The sequence below is a fragment of the Eublepharis macularius genome, chromosome 4 (assembly GCF_028583425.1).
Source record: "Eublepharis macularius isolate TG4126 chromosome 4, MPM_Emac_v1.0, whole genome shotgun sequence".
Classification (NCBI taxonomy): domain Eukaryota; kingdom Metazoa; phylum Chordata; class Lepidosauria; order Squamata; family Eublepharidae; genus Eublepharis; species Eublepharis macularius.
This window is the reverse complement of record NC_072793.1, coordinates 58,041,147-58,058,289: the sequence shown is the minus strand read 5'-3', so window position 1 is coordinate 58,058,289 and position 17,143 is coordinate 58,041,147. Positions and strand designations below refer to the sequence as shown.

General features: G+C 43.7%; 1 protein-coding gene across 1 annotated transcript in view; it reads left to right on the top strand.

Annotated features, from left to right (window-relative positions):
- The window catches only part of LCP2 (lymphocyte cytosolic protein 2), a 71,626-nt gene extending 60,805 nt beyond the window's left edge, over positions 1-10,821 (top strand). The window contains exons 16-20 of the mRNA XM_054977875.1: positions 3,772-3,815; positions 8,567-8,688; positions 9,368-9,445; positions 9,612-9,767; positions 10,082-10,821. Coding sequence (XP_054833850.1) covers positions 3,772-3,815; positions 8,567-8,688; positions 9,368-9,445; positions 9,612-9,767; positions 10,082-10,204 — 523 coding nt within the window. The 3' untranslated portion in view covers positions 10,205-10,821. The remainder of the gene's footprint in view (positions 1-3,771; positions 3,816-8,566; positions 8,689-9,367; positions 9,446-9,611; positions 9,768-10,081) is intronic.
- Positions 10,822-17,143: the final 6,322 nt, after the last annotated feature.

Below are 17,143 nucleotides of genomic sequence, written 5' to 3'. Positions count from 1 at the left end.
CCATCTGTTGGCAAGACAAAGCGTCTCCCACACCGTTATTAACACCTGGAACATGCCTGGCCCTGAACAAAATGTTCCTCTGCACACATTTCAATGTAAAGGCCCTTACCAGCCTCATCACCCTGGGGGATCTAGATGCCATGGTTTTGACCACGTGCATGACAGCCAAGTTGTCAGACCAAAAGTGTGTGATCCCCAAAGCCACACGGCCACTAACAAGGGAAAGGACTCCAAAAACGTTCTTTGGACAATCCCTGGGCTACACAATCAGCGGGCCATTGGTCAGCACACCAATGCCCCCTAAAAAAGACTCCAAAGCCTGTAGACCAGGAGGCATCAGAGGTGACTTGAAGTTCGGCTTCTAGCAAAAGCTCCTCCCTCCAAAAAGTCACCTCATTAGAGGTGTAAAGGAATTCCTTCCACACCAAAAGGTCATCCTGCATGCCCTTATTAATTCTTAAACACTGATGGGGCAACCGTAAGGCCCTCATAGCATCGCACCGCCACCTGAGGAAAGCCCTCCCAGGCGCAACTGCCTTACAGGCAAAGTTTAAATGGCCAACTAATTGCCACAGCTCAAGGAGATATATCTAGGCTCCACTCAAGCAGCCCTCCAATCGAGCCCAAGATCTACCACCGTCTCTAAGGGCAACCTTAAGGTCTGTTGTACTGTGTCCAGTTCTATTCCCAAGAACGCTATGACAACAAATGGTCTCTCGGTTTTCTCATGAGCTAAAGGAACCCCCAGTTCCTCTGAACACTCCATGACCCCTGCCAAAAGCCTGGCACACTGCCCCATGCCAGCTGGCCCAGACATCATAAAGTCATCTAAACAATGGACGAATAGTCAGCACCCTGCGCCTTGGGGAGACCTGAAGAAACCGTTCAAGTACCTTCAGCTTTACTGGGCTGGGCCCCTTTGCCAGGCCCTTGTTGGCCACCACTGCCCCCAAAGCATTTCCCACCCTGTCTTCCTTTGGGGCAGGCAGATTATGGGTGGGTCCCATGCATGCAGGGCAGTCATGCATATAGTTGCCCACTTTTTTTGTTGCAAAGTTCCTCGGACGTGAAGTCCCAACAAAGCAGCCATATTTAAACCTGCTGCCCCGCAGAAGTGCGGGGACCTGAACCCTGAGAGGGCAGAATAATCATATGACCACTCTCGCTCCTATTTCTGAGGTTGGACTTGGCAAGGGCCATGACCTGCACCCACAGCTGTATCAACCAAGCCACCCCCTCAAAGTCCATGTACCCCCTGTATATAATATTCATGTATTGGAAAAGGGGGAGAGCCCTACCTGGCTGTGCCCTAGCCAATACCCCTGCATAAACCAGGAACCCAGACAACCAATGAGTCCAGTTCCTGACAATCTGCCTACAGCGGATCTTCTCCTAATCCCTATCATACAGATCATCTATATCCTTCTTCTCTAGTTCCCTGAAGAGAAGGGTAAAGTCATCCATGTACTAACCCTTTGTATATTCTTCCCACCCCCACAGGCAATGCCATATCTCCCGGGGGAAGTGTCCTATAAGGAACCATGCCATATCCCTGGGGTCCATAAGGGGCCAGGCCCATCTGCTTGCCATAACCAAAAGGCCACCCAGTCACAGACAGAGGGAAGGCCTATCCATCCCAACTGGTAGCACAGCCCAATACAGGCAGTACTTGCACCTGCTGGAGGTGCAAGGAGCGTCTGGCATAACTAGGCCAAATAGTTGGGCCTGCAGAAGGCCAACCAAGCATGGGATATGTCTCCAAAACAGAAGATGCAGGAGCGCCAGTAGCAGCTACCTGCCCCAAAGAGCCCCAGGGCCAAGTGGCACTCTGCTTGGGCAAAGGATCCGTACCGTCAGGCATGGGTCGTTCCACTGCTATGGCAACTTGCCCACTGTCAGCTGACCATTCCTGGTCAATGTCAGCCACACTCTCAGTTGATGTTGGATGGTCCTGGCTGCTGCCTCCATCACTTGCCACCACTCCTGATACTCCCTCCAGGGCAGAAAGACAAGAGGCAAAATCCTTATTAAAAGCAGCAATTGTAATTCTTTTAGCACCCTTGCGTGGCTGAACAGGTGCAATAGCTGCTGCTGTACCACTCCTAGCCCTCTCAAGAGCAACAATGCGCTCCATAAGTTCCTGCCTGCTTGAGCCATCATCCTCGTCTGAGGGAGACAGAGCCCAAGTAGGGTTCTGCGGCACTGGCCGTTTACAGGCCACTTCCCCATTGATGGGACACCCCCTTTTCTGGGCAGCATAAACATTCCCAAATGATGACACAGCAGCCGTTAATAATGTGTTGGACAGGCTCACAGCTTTACCCCTTAACCAACTGTTGACGCTAGCCCTGACAGGTAGCACTAAGCCCCAGCAAAAGTAGCAATTGCCAGGAGCAGTACCAAGCTGCCACACAAGATGGTGCCGAGCACAGTCCTGAGCAAATCTGCCTGCCAACAGAATGGCTGTCAGGCAGAAACAGGCCACCAGTAATTCTCCACCACAAGATGGCGCCAAGCACAGCCCTGAGCAAATCTGCCTGCCAACAGAATGGCTGTCAGGCAGAAACAGGCCACCAGTAATTCTCCACCACAAGATGGCGCCAAGCACAGCCCTGAGCAAATCTGCCTGCCAACAGAATGGCTGTCAGGCAGAAACAGGCCACCAGTAATTCTCCACCACAAGATGGCGCCGAGCACAGCCCTGAGCAAATCTGCCTGCCAACAGAATGGCTGTCAGGCAGAAACAGGCCACCAGTAATTCTCCACCAAAAGATGGCGCTGAGCACAGCCCTGAGCAAATCTGCCTGCTAACAGAATAACTATCAGGCAGAGACAGGCCCTCTTTTATGGCCCACAAAAATATAGGCTTAGGTGCCACTTTACCAGTAAGCCAAAGTGAAGAACACCAGCTCTGTTTTTTAAGTTACTTTATTTTACTTCTTGCCGGGGGGGGGGGGGAGGGGGGAGGAGGCTAAATGGAAACAAACAGGCTTATGGCAGGAAGAGAGGTTTATGTGTGAGTGGGGGGGGGAGAGGGCTCTCACCACCCACTCTCTCCAAGACAACTATTAAGGGGAACGACCACACCCAAGTTGGGCCAAAGTCCCTCCAATATAGCCCTGCTGCCTGCCACCCCAGTACCCCACCAGCCTGCTCAATTAAACTGCTCAATTACTCTAGCCCCAACAGGCCCTGAAGCCCTGGCCTGTATTGTGCGCTGCAGCTGTAGCCGCCAGCCGCCTCCGCCAGCCTCCAAGAGCTGACTGCTATCGCTGCTCCAAGGCCCTCCTGACGAGCAGCTGTTGCTGCGGAGGGCTTACCCTTCGATGCTCGGGGAAGCCTGGAGCAAAAAGCCTCCTGCCTCTCTGAGCGATCGAAGAGACTGGAGCTGGGGAAGGGCGGAGCAGCCAGCAAATGGCTCCTGGCTCCGCTCCCCCCAGCAAAGCCCCGGATGCCCAGGAAGGGAGACTGTCTCCGTTCCACTGGGCGGGGCTTCAAAGGACGGCTCCCAGTTCCAGCAGCATTCTGCCGCGCTGGGAGAGCCGCATTCTTTGATATTAATTTGAGTCATTATATGGGTCCTACAAGAGTCTGAAATGAAGACGATAATTGCAACATGCAGTGGATTTATTGTGACTGCTAGATCTGTACAGCACTGAACAGGTTCTAGCTTCAAGCCTACCGAGTACTTCTGAACACTGATAGATATAACCAGTGATCAAAACACATTGGGTCTCATCCGTGTATGCTAAGCATTCCTTATTTTCACAGCACTGTTTCATCCAGTGGATCACTACCATCACGCCTCCAACCAAGTATGTATCTCATGAATGCTTAGCTTAAAGCTTGTTGCAGTCGCTATAGCCTTTTTTCCCATTGTACAAATAATATTTTATGACACTAGAACTGTATAAAGCTTTGGCAGCTCAAACATGAATTGCAGGATTTTAGAGCAAGCATGTTTCCAGCAGTACCTTTCCTGGGGAGAGTCCTTGATAACAACAGTCTTGTTAAAAGCTAAGTAGGTTTGGATCTGGTCAGCATCTAGATAGGAAACTGTCCATTTCCCCAAAGAATCCTGTGTAAGCTCTCTTGAGCTCCATGAAAGGTAGAATATAAGAGTAATCAATAATCTAAATCAAGTATTTCTGATATGCAGACTAAAACTTCAGGATCAAAATTAGGTCTGCAAAAGCAGTTATCACCTATTATAATTCAGAGGTCACTGGTATCAGCAGACTCCAGCAATTTTGAATATAATATAATAGAATGAATGTGGACCAAAGTTCACAAAGATGAAATCAACTTATTTTCTCCATTTCCAAATGGATTTAACAGATCTTTCTGCCCCTTGGCCCTGTTTCCTCCAGTGCTTTGCTCTTAGGCCCCCACTTCCTCTTTGATCCTGGCTTTTCTTTTCCTAAGTCCTTACACTTACAGTGAAATCCTAAGCATTGTTACACCAGACTAAGCCCATTGAAATCAATGGGTTTAGACTGGAGTAACTCTGTTTAGGTTTTCACTGTTAGTCTTACCTGAACTTCCCCACTATTAGGATGTTCTTCTTAATATATATCCTTTCCCACATCATCAGTTTTTCTCTGATATATTTATTTGTTGCATACTAGTCGTTGATTAAAATGTATGTTGTAATGGTACTTTCAATCCCTATCCTAGTGCTCTTCATATGCTTGCCTCTGAAAGACTGCAAAATAGCAGTTATTCCTTAATCTGTCCTCCACTACATCAGTAGTGCAATCCTAAATAGAGTTGCTCCAGTCTGAGCCCTTTGAAATCAATGGGCTTAAACTGGAGTAACCCTGCTTAGGATTGCACAGCAAGTAACATTGGCTTATTTCAGCTTATTTAAACTGAAGGAAAACAATAGAGAAGCTAGTTCTTGCTAGGGCAGGCAGACACAGTCAAAAAGTAGGTGACGGGCAGAGCATATCTGAGGGCTCCCTCAGACAGGAACAGTCAATCACCACTGCTCCTCAATGCCACTCCCACCCCTTCTCTCTCTCACACACACACACACACACACACACACACACACACACACACACACACCATGCAGAGAGGCAGCAGACAGGGAGGGCAGACTCTGTGACCACAATACTACATCAGAGGCACCTGGCCTGAGAGGCACCTTCCCTAGCCCAGAGAAGACATCCACCCCAGTAGCAGACAGGACATTCACCCTTTTTCTGGCAGCAAAAGCACAGCCCACACATAAACATTCCCACTCAGAGCATACAAACCCTTTCTCCAGAAAAGTAAAAATAGAAAGGCCGAGAAAAAAGGACCAAGACTAGGCTTGCACGCGCAGCCCCTGATGCTCAGGACTAGTCCTCTTACCCCAGGGCCAGGAGGGGAGATTCCAAAGAGACATGTCAGTGGGCAGAGGTCACCCCACTGCATTCCTTATGTCATCATCTCCCACATGGGGTAGCCAGAGAATATCACACAGGTAGACATGGCTCAGTGGAAAGGCACTGCAATAACATGGCTAGGGCTCCTGGTTCAGTCCCCACATAGGAAGAACGGAGAGGCAGACAAAAGCCCTGAGGCTGACTTTTTGTACCCCACAAATGGCAAAAGAGGAACAGGATGGCCTAGCTGATGGGAGTGCCTAGAGATCCGTCATTTTAACAAGGAATCAGCTTCACAACTCCCCCTCTGTTGTACCCATTGCAGCAGAGCCCTTGCATCCACCTCCCCCCACCCCACATGCACTAACAATCTGTGTGGTTTATCAAACAACAGAGGTGCTGAAATGAGTGTGGAACTGAACCGTTCACCCACCACCACCACCCCAGAGCAGCCACACACTGTCTTGTACAACCCACCAGCCCATCGCCCGTGCAAGTTGCACACAGCAGCCTGCACAATTTGTGAGGGATAATGGGAGTGGGGACCTAAGTGTGGGATCAGCGTCCAAAGTGCCACTGGACTGCTTCCCTGTTTCACAGAAGAAAATGGGCCTAGTGGCATCTGGGAAAACAACCACAGCCACCTCTGCATGGGTATTATTGAGTCAGAGCCCACCCTCTTTGATGTGTGAAGGACATCCTAAGGGAAAGTCACAGATTAGGTGAGGAAGGAACACATGGAGATAGTGTCATCCACTCACAAACAAACAGACAGTGAGATAGTTGTGGAACAACCCAAACTTTATTAAACTGCAAATCACGAAGGGGTCCAAGGACTCCAGCTGCCAACTCCCTCTCTCCACAATGGCACCTGTGCCTGTGAGAACTGCTCCCAGGGTCCCTGAGGAGACAGGCTGAGCCATCCCTAGCACTGCATGCTGGTGAGCGAGGCAGACTCCCAGGTCAAACTGCTACCTGAAGGAGGATGCTCCAGGAGCTGGGCTGGAACTGCAGTCTGAGCTGAGTTACAGGAACTGTAATAGCCCTGCACCTAAGACTCCCTGTTGAACTGTCACCTGAATGAAGGAAAACAGAGACATGAGCAGTGATGGCCCAGCCATGTCTGCAGTGCCCTGGGAGAGACTACAGCCTCATGCCTAGTGGGCAGTTGCCAGGAGACTCCACCAAGGCAGATGCTCTTGTCATCCAAAAGACACTTAACCAAGTAATGAGGAAGTACAGTCAGAGGGAAAGACTGACTTGTGCCTGGCTTTCCTGTGGCTGCACTGAGCTCTGATCCTACAAGGGAAAGAGTCCCGGCAGGGTTGTTTGGCCACCTTATGAAGGGAGCACAGTAGGGTAGCTCCCAGCCACCCACCCACCCACCCACCCACCCACCCACACACACACACACACACACACACACACACAGAGGAGTGTGTGTACACTTTCCAAGTACACTTTCCTGGGAGCCTGCTCCATTGCATGACATGAGCTACAGTGCTTGGAGAGAGCAGGCTCAGGCCACCCCTCCTACTCACACCTGGCCTCAGTTGTGGAAGCCAGCATTGTGGGGGCAGCACCTGACCCTTTGCAAGGGGAGTGTGGGAGGTGGATGTGGACAGTTGGTCTGGAGCAGATGGATTTTCAGCTCTTGGCTACCTCTTAGTGCATCCTCACCCCTTTGAGGGAGGGTCGAGCTACAAGTGACGAATGACACTTGCCCGGCAAGTGAACAGACTCACATGTATTCCTCCCTGTTCACTTGCCCTCCACTTGATCTACATGATCAAGTGGAGCGCAAGTGAATGGCAAGTGAGCAGGGAGGAATACATGTGAGTCTGTTCACTTGCCAGGCAAGTGTCATTTGTCACTTGTAGCTCGACCCGGAGGTAGCTATTAGGGGTCCGCAGTGAGAGATATTAGCCACACAGTATGGACTTTGCTTTCCCACTGGAGTGTTAGTTCTAAGTATCATATATCTAAGTGCCCACTCTGTGCTTTTCCCACCACCAAAGTGCCACGTGCTCTAAATCTGTACAGTAGAGAGGTCTTGGACAGAGTCCTGTGCTGCATTCCAAATACCTAATGAGTTCTAGACATCCTGGCAGAGGTTTATGTAAGTCAGGCAGCCATGATTGGGGGCTGTAGAGAGGATTGGGCCACTGCAGGTGAGGGATGGAATTTGTAGTCCTATGCTCCTCTAGGCCATTTGGGCATGGCCACATGTGTGGGAAGGCAATTGACTTTTCCCTTTGCATGGGCACTTATGGGATACACCTTTTTTCATTGTATAACTTTCTGTTGCTGTTGGGAGGCATTCCTGGGAGCAGTTTAGGGAGCTAATTCTTGGCATGGCCCCTGGCCCACCCACTCCTACACCAGTGCAAGAGTTTCCACCTATGGTCCACTGGCAGGCTGCCATGGTGGGGCAGCACCAGGGCACAGGGTTGGCAATAACAACAACAACAACATTCGATTTATATACCACCCTTCAGGATAACTAAACATCCACTCAGAGCAATTTACGAAGTATGTTATCATTATCCTCACAACAATCACTCTGCAAGGGGCTGCCAGGAAGCTGCACCAGACTATCTCCAGCTTACATTGATTTAAGTAGGAGATATATTAGTTATGAGTTGACTAGTCGTTATCTTGAGCATCCCCCCCCCCCCCGAATTATGCTGTTAAATGAGCTTAAGCTTTAAGGGTGTATCATTCTTAAAACATCTCCTCTCCAGGGTAAGCCACAAATATTTACAGTAATATAAATCATTTGCTAGGACCTTTAATGAGGTATAGACTGCAGGCATCTTTTGACAGGAGAGGGTCATTTGGGATTTTATTTTGTCAATTTTAAATTGTGATGTTTAAATTGTGATTTATAAGCTGCCTTGAGCCACAGATAAATGTAGGGCATACAGATTTACATACATCAGTCAATAAATAATACTCTCCAATGCTCAGTAGGATTTCCTATTTCTGTGGAATTTTGTTAGATCTCATTTTTATCAGGTTTTATTAGTATTTTGAACTACAACAAAACATGATGCTCATCTAAATTCCATTTAGTTTGTTTGCAATGTCCTCTAAGTTCAAGAGTCAAGCTCTAGAGCAATTTTCCTTAACTATGTTTAGATCGGTGAACTAGAACGGATATAGTTTTTAAACTATGTTTAAAATTTTTGAAGGCAACATCTGCAGAACTTTTTCCAAAGGCAGAGCAGACAGCAGACCGCCACTGCCCATCCCTGACAGACAAACCACACAAACATCCAACACTGAACATGAAGTGGAGCAAGAATTTTGCAAGGTACCAGAATGCCATAAAGGGATGCTCAAATATACTGCACATTGCCATGTTTTTGATAGATATCAGCCCCAAATTCTGCCAAGTCAGTGCATATGTGGCCCTGAGACGGAGTTATCTGGTTAAGACATGACAAAGGAAAACAAAGGCAAGAAACTGCAGCAAGTCTTTTTGCCCTTCGGACCATATAGGAATGATATGAGCTGACCTTTTATAGAGGTCAGGTTCTGTTTTATTATCTGGTCTAGCCTGTTGATATTTCTCTTATGCAAATTGCAATCTTTTTACCCTAGAAAAATGTTGTTTCTTTTTCTCAGCAAATACGTACATCACTTTGATTGCCGTATGGTATGCGGTTGTGAAATCACTTGTGAGAAGTAACAAACTCTTCCACATTTTATCTGTAGAATTTCAAACCTATACAATGTTTGAAGAATAATTTAATGTTCTGGTTTTTAAAATGCTGAGCACTGTACTATTCAGGGGAAGATCACGCATATACAGTGCAATTCTAAAAAAATTATTCTTGGACTTTCAAAAAAAATGGAGGGGAAAGTCTGACTATTCTTTCCTCACAGCTTCACCTGATATTTTGTAACCCTGTTTATTCTTTTTCTCTAATTTGTAATATCACATCATTTACTGGCTAGTAAGCCTTTCTCTTTTCACTTAGTTTGATCAGGCCTCTCCAAATCAGAAATGGTATGCTGCTGATATCACTCGGACAGAAGCAGAAGTGGCCCTCAGGAACATAAACCAGGTAAAGGGTTAACTTATACATCTATATGTGCAATAGTAAAACTATTAATTATTACAACAGACACTCTGAAACTTATCCTCAATAGTCTTACTTACAAAAGCAACCAAGCCAGTTTGTAGTTATGGTTATATTTGTCTTAAAATATTTTAATGTATTGCTTTTCTAGGATGGCACTTTCTTAGTAAGAAACAGCTCAAGAAAAACTCCTGAACAACCCTATGTCTTGATGGTGTTGTACAATGACAAAGTATACAATATCCAGATACGATACCAACTGGAAGATCAAATATACTTCTTAGGAACTGGACTGAAGGGAAATGAGGTATGATGTGTTGCCATGCCGTTTATTTAGCGTTAATCATTAATAGCACTCCAACTCTTTTTAATGTTCCTCCTTCAAACTATTTCCTAATTCATGTACTGTATTTGAATAGAATCATTTTTAATAACTCAGAGTCAAGTCACTTTCCACAGAAAACTGATATAAAATATCAAGAACTACAACAAAAATACCAGTACAAAGGTAGATTATTCACTAATATGTTCCAAAAGAGCAATTTTATAAACCTAGTTTTAAAAAATTGATGACTGTGTTGTGAGAATCACAGACTAAAGGATGTTCTTTATATTGTATAGGATTTTACTTCAGTGGGTGATATCATTGATTACTTCAGAAAAGCACCTCTTCGACTTATAGACGGAAAGGACCGAGGTTCAAGAAAGCAATGCACATTAACATATGCCGCTGGAACTCTTTAGAAGAAAATTTTTACAGAGAACCAGTTCAGAAGCCACCTTACTTGTCTCACAAAGAAGTTAGCAGAGTAATTAATTGTTTATATGATGAACTAAAATAAAATATAATTATCTCTCATTTTATGTAACAAACTTAATTACCTCAGTTTTCAAAGTTTACTCCTTTTATCATCAGATATTGTTTCACATTAAGCAAACACTTTGCAAAACTGTTTCATGCGTGTGACAACAGTTTTCTGAAATCTATATTAAGTATGTTTAGGTCAAGTGCAAGAAAGAGTATTGTAAAATTATTGTCCAAATCAAGTTTACAGTAATAAATAAATTTAGCAGAGTACAGTTCAATTATTAATTCTGACTTTGTTAAAAGTACACATGCTAATGTTTAGTCTTTGTGGGAACATCTGCTTGCTATATTTTATGTATGATAATGAGAGTAATTTGCAGATCTTGCATTGACAGATGCAATAAGAATCAATAAATGTACCTGCTTTATAGCCCTTTTTCAATGCAAGCCTTTTTTCCATGTGCTTTTCCTTTAGACAAACAACATTTAACAATATGGATATTTTCAGATAATTCTTCTGGCACCAAGGCTAGGCCTGTCACCACAAAATATATTACAAATGACAATCACCATGAATAGTCTTATTGTCGTTAGATAATAAGGTTATAAGTTATATCTTGCTCCAATAATTCAAATTCTTCCAATCTCCTGCCTGGACAAGTATCCACATGTTTACTACTAGCTTTAAACAGTTCACCAAACTCATTATCAGCATTTTTTTCACTTAAATTTCCTCAGTGGTCAGAATTCAGACTAGAATGGAACTTTAAGTTGAGTCCTATTGAATATAATAGTAGTGAATATTAACTTTGACTGAACTGTATCTCTTGTTGTTAGGATATGTTTGCAGTCTACTGGCCAAATTAATATAGAGTTCACTTTTTAGATTATTAATACAGAGCAACAGAATGCAGCGGTAACTCCTAGAAAGTCAACCATTAGTAGATAGATAGCACATACTATAGCTTACAAAACTCAACTATTTGTACATGTGTTGAAAAATGTATTGCAGGAAAGTAAGATATCTGCCAAGTTATTAAGCAGGAACACAATGTTTTAAATTATGGATTCAATTACAAGGTATTTTTCTTTGATTTTTCATGCCTCAGTGAAAAGTAAAAAAGTTATTTTTTTAACTACATCCAATAAACTATTCCGAGACTTCGAGAAAATGTAGTGTTCATTAGACAGGTTTGGAATTAATTTGTTTTACCACACTTCAGTTTATACAAACAGGTTTTATTTCATCTATATTGCTTTCTGGAATTAAATATACAGAAGATAAACTGTCAAGTCACACTATTTTGTATTCCTTGATACAATAACTTAAACGATAAATTTGGATTGGATAAATTAACTGAACTAATTCTATAATACTCTAACACTATATTCAGTACAGTTCTAATCAAATAAATAAAGTGAGATATTAAAAACAATAAACATACATTTTCTGTCTATAAAATAGTCTGAATACAATCCCCTTCTTCCAGGACAGTAGATACTATAGACGGAAAAGTGGCTGTCAATAGAATACTCTGCTGCTTTCCTCAGAGTAAATTTCTTTCTTTTACAAGAAAATTAAGATTTAGGTGATGTGGAATGGGGTTTCTTTAGCCCTCGTTACTTCCAAACTATACTCATACGCCATACTACTTGCATATGAACATTTGGAAGAGAACATGAAAATAACACTTACTTATTCAGCTTTGCATAAAAGTATACTCCATATTTAGTGATCTGACCACAATTCAAGTATGTCACTCGCAAGTTCACCTGAAGATATACTTTACAGAACTGACTGAAATTTGAGATATTTTTTCAAATCAATTCAGCACTATAATCAGAATATACCAAAAAGTTAGACATGGAAAGGTTTCTTTTACAATTTTAAACGTAGATGCTTTACAATCACAACATTCGAAACAGAGCAGAAAAATAATTTTCTATTTATCTGATGCTAATGAAGAATGATAATGAACAGAGCTCGCAGGTTTGATGGTTAATTCTTCAGAGTCCCTGTTCTTTTCCTCAGGTTCTCCTGAAACAGCTGCCTGCACTGGATGACTGAGATTCAGAGTAACATCGCACAGCAGCAGTTGAGATTTTACTGTAAAATAATAGTATTTATAAAGTATTTCAGAGTGTTTATAATACTTCACATACATGATCCCATTAATAGCTTTGACAGCTGTACAAAGTAAGTAAGAATGGGTGCAATCCTAAGGACACTCTCCTAAGAGTAAGCCCCTTGAAAAACATGGAATTTACTTCAGAGTAGACCTGCATAGGATTGTGTTCTGTGTCAAAAATAGAGATGGGCACGAACAGGGAAAAAACCGAACATCATGTTTGTTGTTCATTGCCATCCACGAAAAGGAACTAGCATGATCTGTTCATGAACATGTTCATGTTGGATGTTCGTGGGGGCCAGCAGGCTCTCCTCCAGCCATCATACAAGTTTGGTCAAGATCCCTACCACACCACTCCCAGAAACCTGACCTGAGCAGGCAGCAGTACCAATAATAAATAATAGCTTGGCCCAGAGCTTGGCAGCAGCTCTGGAACCTGAAAAGGTAGATCCCTCTCCCACCACACACAAAGAAAATTCAAGCTCCAATGCACTCTATCAAAATGCCAACAGCAGCTGTCTCTCCCTCTCCACTGTCTGCAAAAACAGAGCTGGGAGCCCCCCTCCCCCCTGCTGTTTGCTCCCTTGTAACAATTTTGGAGCTTCACACTTGAAAGGAAGACCTGCCTAACAAGATAAATTGGGCTTAGATTGGGGTTTCCAGGGCAACAGCAGGAGTTCAGACAGAGTTCAGACAATCCCTGCCTAAGATGCCAAGGGAATTGATTGAAGGTGCGAGACTGTCTGGCTTGACGAACAGCAATGAAGGAGGCTTGCAGCGACCACCTGTTCATTTAGAATGGGGCCTCACAAGCAGCTTGTTCGTGAGCAGCAGATTGGGCTGTCCGTGGCTTTTTTTTGTTCAAATTGCTGTTCGTGCCCATCTCTAGTCATAAAGGCAGTCCTTTAAGGACCCTACTTCCAGTTCACTTAGGATTTATAAAGTGAGAGAACCAGAACTCTGAATTAAGCCTGGGATCACTCAAACAGCCAGTGAAGTTCTTTGAGCATCAGCAATATGGATTGCCTGTAACAATTATCCACTTGATATCTTGCTAATGCATTTTGACCTGCAGTTTCTGAACTGTTTTCAAACATGGTCCCACTTATATTGTATTGCAGTCATCTAACCTAGAAGTGATCAGAGCATAAAAACTGTGGCCAGAGTTTCAAGGAAAGGCTACAGTTGACAAACCTGTTAAAGCTGGCTGAAGGCACTACATGATGATGAAATTTGTGCATCCAAGGTTGGAAACTGAACCTATTTCTTAAGAGTGCATGTAGCTCTGAATCCAGAAGAAACTGAATCTCAGTTCCTTGACTGATGTTACCACTGACAAACAGCAACTCAGTCTTATCTGGATTGAGTTTGAGTATCACGACCTTCCGGAACAATTAAACATCCTCCATCCCTGTTTATTTTTATTTTACTTCATTTATAGGCTGCTTTTTTCCCCAACAGGGACCCAAAGCAGCTTAAATCATTCTCCTCTCCTCCTTTTTTATTCTTACAACAACCCCGTGGGTTAGGCTAGGAGCATGTGACTGGCCTAAGGTAACCCAGCAAGCTTCCATGGCAGAGTGGGGATTCAAATTTGAGTCTCCAATCCTACTACACTGGCTCTTTCCTGTTGTGACCATTATGCCACTGAGAAAAAGGAAATAATTGTAACTATACACCAGGGCTTTTTTCTGGGAAAAGAGGTGGTGGAACTCAGTGAGTTGACCTTGGAGAAAATGGTCACATGGCTGGTGGCCCCACCCCCTGATCTCCAGACAGAGGGGAGTTTAGATTGCTCTCTGCGCTGCAGCGCAGAGGGCAATTTAAACTCCCCTCTGTCTGGAGATCAGGGGGCGGGGCCACCAGCCATGTGACCATTTTCAAGAGATTCCGGAACTCCGTTCCGCCGCGTTCCAGCTGAAAAAAAGCCCTGCTATACACACACTAATACATATATCCTTCCTAGGCTCTATAGGTGGTAACAAAACTATAGTTTCATTCTGACAATAGTGGCATTACCAATGAGTTTCTTCAGTTCAGAAGTCATTTTCTCTATATTTTTAATTGCAGTGTCAATGGTAAACTGCTGCTCATCATCATCAGTCTTAGACATCTGTACAAAAGGCAGATGAAAGGAGAATTTGTTAATTTGATCAATGCTTTATGCTTCATATATTAATTCATCCTTTACAAGACTCTTTTTTATTATTCTTTTATTTTACTTTATTTACACCCTGCCTTTCTCCCCAGTGGAGACCCAAAGTGGTTTCCAGTATTCTCCTCTCCTCTATTTTTCCTCACAACAACCCTGTGAGGTAGGTTAAGCTGACAATGTGAATGTATACTGAAAGAAATTGATTAAAGTTTATAGTCTAAACAGACAAATACCTGGGAAAATATTAATCAAGCAAAATAGGGAACGTAAGAAAATAAATAAATAATATCAAATAATAACCCTTCTGAACAGAACATTTGCTATGGACAAACTGAAAGAATCTAATTCTGTAGTCAAAGAGAACAGGGTCTTTCGATCAATATCCAAACTTGTGTCTATAATCACATACTTAAAATTCACATACCCAAAATTCTGTTATGATTTCTATAAAGAAAAGTCACCAGCTACCTCCACATCCCAACAAAACACAGATGGAAATCATTTATATTATGTCTTTTTTCCTTGGTAAGGGGGTGGGGAAAAAAACAGTGCGGCAACATGTTAATGTAAATGTTGAAAGCAACAACTTGCTTAAAATTACCACAAGAGGGAGGCATTACATTACAATAATAAAACTACCAACCAGTATTACTCCATAGCAATTTGTTCACTCCTGGCATTTTGGATATTACATTACATCTCTTATTGCACACACTCAAGGATTAATCAAAGATATTTTCCTCAACAGAATAAAATTTAAAACCATGCTAATTTTAAAAAGATTCAAGCAATTTGAACTAACAAAAACAATGCTTACACTATTTTTTATATGGGTCTTATAGAACATTACTTCCAGGAAAGCCTGTGCACTTTAATTTTTTCATGGTAAAATTGCTAGTAAGAAAAGAGAAATGCCTATAATTCATGTCCATTCAACTACAGGAACCAGAAAATGGGAGGGTGTTGTTCAAACTGCTTTGAAAGAGGCAGTAGTGAGACCATTCCTAAAGAAGGTATCCCTGAACACCAATGACTTAAATATACATCAGCTGGTGGCCAATGTTACTTTTTTGGGGGGAATGCTAACCTGGTAATTGCTGCATAGCTTCAGGTAGTCTTGGAGGAGACAGATCATCTAGACTCTTTCAATCTGGATTTATACAAAGGTTTAGGACAGACATAACCTTGGTTGTCCTCACTGATGGGAGAGTGTGTCCCTGTTGGTTCTCCAGAACCAGCTTTCAGTAACATTAAGCATGGTATCCTTCTGGTGAGGCTTGCCAAAATGAAATAGAAATGTAAAAGTTCTAGAAATTTTGAAGCCTTGAGGGGGGTTCCCAATTTGGGGGAGGGGATGGAAATTTGGGAGGAAATGGAAGAGAGAGAGAGAGAGAGAGAGAGAGAGAGAGAGAGAGAGAGAGAGAGAGTGTGTGTGTGTGTGCGTGCGCGCGCGCCATCAAGTTGCAATTGACATATGGTGACCCCAGCAAGGAGCCTTCAGGGCAAGTAAGAAGCAGAAGTGGTTTGCCATTGCCTTCCTCTGTAGTCTTTTTGGGGGGCTGCTAATTCAAGTACTGACTCTGCTTAGTTTCCAAGATCTCAAGAGACTGGGCTATGCCATGCCATCCATCCCTTCCTAATATAAATTAGTTAGCATATAAAATTGTACTATTTGGCATGTTTAAAGGATTTAAAAGTATTAATGCCTTGGTTTTTTTATAAGAAAAATTGCAAATATACCCAACAACTGGGGACCAGCAAGGACTTTCAGGGGGCATCTCATATTCCTGTCCCACACCATGTCCTCTTTCCCTTCCCTGCCCCCCATAGTCTCTCCCCGCTTTCCTGCTTCCTTCTCTCCTTTCTGTCTTATTTTGTCTGTCCCCATTTTCACCTTTCCCCCTTCTACCCCAGGCAGCCTCTCCTCTGTGGCCCAGTTGCATGGTGCAAGTTGAGCCAGGCCCAGTGGCATGGTGGGGAACGTGTACAGACTTGTGGGGGCGGGGGGCGGTATTTCACTTTTCCTCACACTATTTCCTCTTTCCCTCCTTCTGGCAGCCTTCATATGCTCACTTTCCCCTATATCCTTTTCACTTTTAAACCCATTAAACGAATTATCTTTTATCTATCTCCCATCTTCATCTATATTTACTAATGTATTTCATTTATATACTGCCTTTCTCCACAGCAGGGACCCAAAGCAGCTTACATCATGCTTCTTGCCTCCATATTATCCTCACAACAACTCTGGGAGGTAGGTTGGGCTGAGAGTGTGTGACTGGATCAAATTTACCCAGTGAGCTTACAAAGCAGAGTGATGATTCGAACCTGGGTCTTCCAGATCGTACTCTGAAACTCTAACCACTACACTACATTGGCTTTAGGAGTGACTGCTGTTGAGTAGCAAGCAGCTGGGCCTGGTGGAGTAATGCAATTAATGTAGTATCAAGTCATGTGGTGGTTGTTTCTGGGCCTGGTCCCAATGAGTCCTCCCTCAAAGGCCCAAAGAGCCCTGAAAAGCCCCCTGCCTTTTACTGACAGAAACCAAGCCTGGAATACTGATATACTACTTGGTTGCCTAGCAACAGCCA